Genomic DNA, 4,648 nt, shown 5'->3' with positions numbered 1-4,648 from the left:
TCTGAAGGATAGTGTTACACTGCAAACTGGAGTAATAATGCTTAAAATACAATCAAGTGAATAAGTTACATAACATTAGAAATATAAGAATGTAATTACTTTGTATTTTTTATTGTTCTTTTGGATTCTCAACAACATTAATCAACATTAATTTTGTCTTTAAAATGAGCATTTTGTTCATATTTGGCATATAAGACATATAAGTTTTAGAGTTCATTTTTAGTAACTCACCACAGACATGGACTTCACTTCAAACCACTTGAGGATTCCTGGGAAGCGGTATGCTGTAATATAGGTGGTCCTTTCGATCCACATGGTCTGTAAGGTCAAAGGCAGAGAGTCACATTTACACAGAAGGTATCCAAGATCTAAAGGTTAATCATGTAAATGTATTAATAATTATACAGGGCAATTCTTCAATCTTATGGAACATCCATTGGCTTTTAAAAGTGTTATTAGTTACTGAATTCATTATAACCAGTGGTCAATTGGAACATTACAAATGATATACCCCTTAAATACTTAGAAACCTCTGTAAGAACATGAATAAAGGTATATTAATAGTTGACATTTCTAGTGTTTGATTAAAGGCACAATGGGGTGGGATATCAGGGAATATGGTGATAATGGTTGATATTTCTGCATAATTAAGAATGTTTTATATATCTCATACATTTCATATATCTTAATACTAGCAGAAACTATAAATAGAATGGGTTTTATGTATTTATTAGATTGGTAACGTTATTTACTATTAACATTTACCTCAATAATTTCTTGATTTGCTGCTTATTAATAGTCAGTAAGGTAGTTGTTAGTGTAAGGCATTAATATGTGCTTAATTTGCACTAATAAATGGCTAATATTCTAGTAACATGCGTGCTAATGCTAAGCAACTACTAACTGTAAAATAAAGTGTTACCATTTGTTTTATTTATTTATGCTTACTGGAGCTTTCCTATAAGAATTGCATTTTGTGCACATTAACAAATACAGAAAAGACAAATATGCACAACACTGTGATGTGTTATAAATAAACAGCATTACTAACGGTGTTAAGTTTTTTTAGTAACGAGTAATTAAACTAATTATTCTTTATTACAACACCATTACTATTACTGACAATAAAATGAGTTGTTGCTATAATTTCTCATTTTATTAGAATTGCATTTTTCAGTTCATCTGAATGGATGCACGGTGTAGATGTGTTTGGCGTACCATAAACTGTCTCACACGCAAAGATACAGGTCCGGAGAGTCTTTCATAACATGCAGAATTGACACGCGATATGTAAACGATATTCTTTGTTGTATTGTTCTTTGGAATTCTTGGGCTTTTAAGAACGCCCGGTTTCTCTGATAGTGGGCGAAGCTAATGCGCAAAAGACAAATCTCATTTGCTGGCGCCCATCTATTATCATCCCTGTTCTAATTTCAGAAAAACAATTCGAGCGAACACGGGGGTACGTGATTAATATTCATGAACCCAGCAGCTCATTAATCCTTAGTGCGTTTTATTTTGTTATTAGTAGTAGAATTCTTATTAGTTTTATCTCATCAGTTGTTTACAGAAACAATAAATGACAATGTCTAAAGCACCACCACAGTCAACATGACAAATATTATATACACATGACAAATATCCATATTCTAATATTCTAAATATTAGAATATGGATATTCTAATTACTAAGGTTCTTTCATCATATAATGTTAAATTATCATAATATCATATCATAACATTTGTCTGTGTCAGTAGATAAAGTGTAGATTAATGTACAATTTTTTTTATAATAATAATTTATTCTATTTAGTGCCCATTTTGTTAACTTATCAATGGGAGCATCCACGGTTTTTTTTAAGTAACACAATTCTTATTTTTCCTGGTAATCGGTTACTTTTATAATGATGTAATGAGTTCTTACAAATGGTATGACTCTCTCTAATAATGACTAATTACTTTTTTAAACTAATATGGTTAAGACTGGGATTCCTGCATTTATTTTTCTTTGGAGGTCAACAACAAATCTTGATGCAAACCATCACGCTTAACAGTTCCAACTGAGACATGCTAAAATACGTATACAATGTCAACAATATTATACGAAACACACCAGCCGAGTTTGATCTGAAATTTTTCACGCACACCCTAATTATCCTGATCTTGCTTATCGGTTAACTGCTGCACTTCAATATTCGTTCAACGTTCGCACGCCTGTATGCGATGGCACCAACAATAGAAATAATAACTCACAGCAAACTCATTGTCGGGATCTTTTTCTCCTTTCCTGAACGGTCTTGAATACTGGAACTTTTCCACCTCGTTTGTTCTGTAATAACTGAGAAAAAAAAAGGATCTATAAGAGCATTCTTAATAGGAGATTTGAATAGTGACAAGTGTGTGTAGAATTATACTTGAGGATTTGTTCAGGAAGTTCTTTGTCCTTGAACGGTGAAGGTAAGTTTAAGACGGGCTTCACCGTAAAACACTGGATATCTGAGAAATATTGGTTAAGGGCAGAAAACTGTTCGCACATTTGGGGTCAGTGGGTCAAACAATCATTTAAATGAATGCTGGATGCAAAACGTCAGTGTATTATTTTGGACCTAAATGCAATCTGCAGAGAAAGAAATTTGTAATGTATAGTGATTATAAAAAAGTATCAACAAAAAAAATTAAAATGTCACTGCTTTTAGTGAAATATTTTTGTTTTTTGTTTGTTTTAAATAAAGGCCAACATTCAGACACTTTAGAGATGCCACACGTATTTAAATGCTGTCAAATAAAAGTTATACTAATCTATACATGCTATCCACCGTAAATACACAGTGACCATTTAAAAGACTGGATTTTCTAATGTTTTTGAAAGAAGGCTCCTCTTACGTTCACTGCATTTATTCCATTAAAATGTAGTTAAACAGTAATGTTATAAAATATTAGTCCAAATTGTAATTTATTTCTATGATGCAATGCTTTCAGCCTCATTGCTCCAGTCTTTAATGTCACAAGATCCTTCAGAAATCATTTTAATACGCGGAATTGCTGCTCAAGAAAGATTATATATGTTGAAAACATTTAGTATTTTTGTAGTAATGTTTATTAAAAATAGCTTTACATTATTATTAGTATTTATTATATTTTGTTTTTAAATACCTTTAAACATTTTTGTAAAATGTTTATTATAATTTAGAACCTTAACTTCTCAGTCTGGATGTTTTAGAATTGAAAATATGTATGCGGATATGCAAACATACACATAAATTTACCTACTTTTAATACTGATACTGGTTTTATATGCTTTTTATTTACATTTAGTTACTTTTTGTATACTGTATTCAGCAGTGCCGTATAATTACAGTCTATGATGTTTGGATAATGTAAAAATTTCAGCAACAAAAATCTAAATATTTGAATCAATTTGATCCACAATGTCAGCATTTTAGGAGTCAAGGATACGTTGACCGGATGAGTTACAGATGTTGTCACCAGGGGGCGATGTGCTGGTCATCTTCACAGCGTTGGGAAACTGAGACAACAGCTTCAAGCTAAAGTCCTCCAGCCACTCATACTCTTTACCACGGTAAATGAACATTTTGTTCTGTTAGAAACAGACACAGTAAAAATCAATGAAGAGCGTATGAATGACCACATGATCTTTTACATGCTGGCTGCTTTTTTTTTTTTAATCAAGTGATATCCACGGCTTGCTATGCATGCAAAACCATTAATAACTGCAGAGAGCCTTTCATGTTATCAGACGTCTAAGGGGCTCTTGTATCTGTAAAAGTGTCGCACCAGGGTTTCCGAACCCCTGACTGTGAAAACAAAAGTATTATTTTCTTGTTAAAACCCAATTACTCAGAGAGCTCTTTGGGGAGAGCTGTAATCAAAATATCTGTTTTCCATTGGCAATGCTCGATGCTGAAATGCCAAACATCGAGCCGACCCTGCCAGCTTGTTTGTGTCACCATTTAATCCATAGTTTACAGATTTTACACAGCGTAAACAACAGAAAATTAGACGAAATGGAGGAACAGCACTCCAAGTTATGGTCTGAAAAATCATATCCCTCATTCCGGTTTCATCAAAGCCGTTAAAGAACGCAAAATTCACTCACCCTGAGGAAGGATGGAAAACCTTGTCCGTAGTATCCCACTGCGAAATATTCCGGCTGAGGTCTCATTGCGTGCATGATGTTTTGATAATACTGCGCCTGCTGTTTCTGTGTACAAAACAACTGCTGGTTTTACACTTGAATTTGCAGTTGAGGCATTTAAAAGTCAAGCATAAAAGGAATGGCTGACAACGTGTCATCATGTGCCCGTCCTCGTGTCATTTCAAACAAATCAGAGGTTCATGCGTGTTCGCCATGCTCGTTCGTGCAACGTAGGTGAATAAGTTCATAATGCCTGTGAACTTCGTCGAAGTTCTTATGAAGTCATTTGATAGCTTCAAGTGAGGAACACCTAAACATCCACCATTATCGCCAATATTCATCCATTTCAGCTCATTAATTGACAAACGCATAACTTGTTTGACCCCTATTGCACGTAATCCTGCTAACACAAAAGCTTCAGTCAACTTCAATTACCGTTATCTGCCCCCATAGTGCCTTTGATCAAAGCACTTAACCCCTGGTTCTTCACTTG

General features: G+C 33.8%; 1 protein-coding gene across 1 annotated transcript in view; it reads right to left on the bottom strand.

Annotated features, from left to right (window-relative positions):
• Positions 1-4,648, bottom strand: part of LOC122355354 (dedicator of cytokinesis protein 1-like) — a 61,773-nt gene that overhangs the window by 5,621 nt on the left and 51,504 nt on the right. Inside the window, exons 41-45 of the mRNA XM_043253523.1 lie at positions 4,117-4,221; positions 3,456-3,597; positions 2,414-2,495; positions 2,253-2,337; positions 232-318 (exon numbers count right to left, since the gene is read on the bottom strand). Coding sequence (XP_043109458.1) covers positions 232-318; positions 2,253-2,337; positions 2,414-2,495; positions 3,456-3,597; positions 4,117-4,221 — 501 coding nt within the window. The remainder of the gene's footprint in view (positions 1-231; positions 319-2,252; positions 2,338-2,413; positions 2,496-3,455; positions 3,598-4,116; positions 4,222-4,648) is intronic.

The sequence above is a fragment of the Puntigrus tetrazona genome, chromosome 12 (assembly GCF_018831695.1).
Source record: "Puntigrus tetrazona isolate hp1 chromosome 12, ASM1883169v1, whole genome shotgun sequence".
NCBI lineage: Eukaryota > Metazoa > Chordata > Actinopteri > Cypriniformes > Cyprinidae > Puntigrus > Puntigrus tetrazona.
The sequence above is the reverse complement of the archived record's forward strand: the minus strand, read 5'-3'. Positions and strand labels throughout refer to the sequence as shown.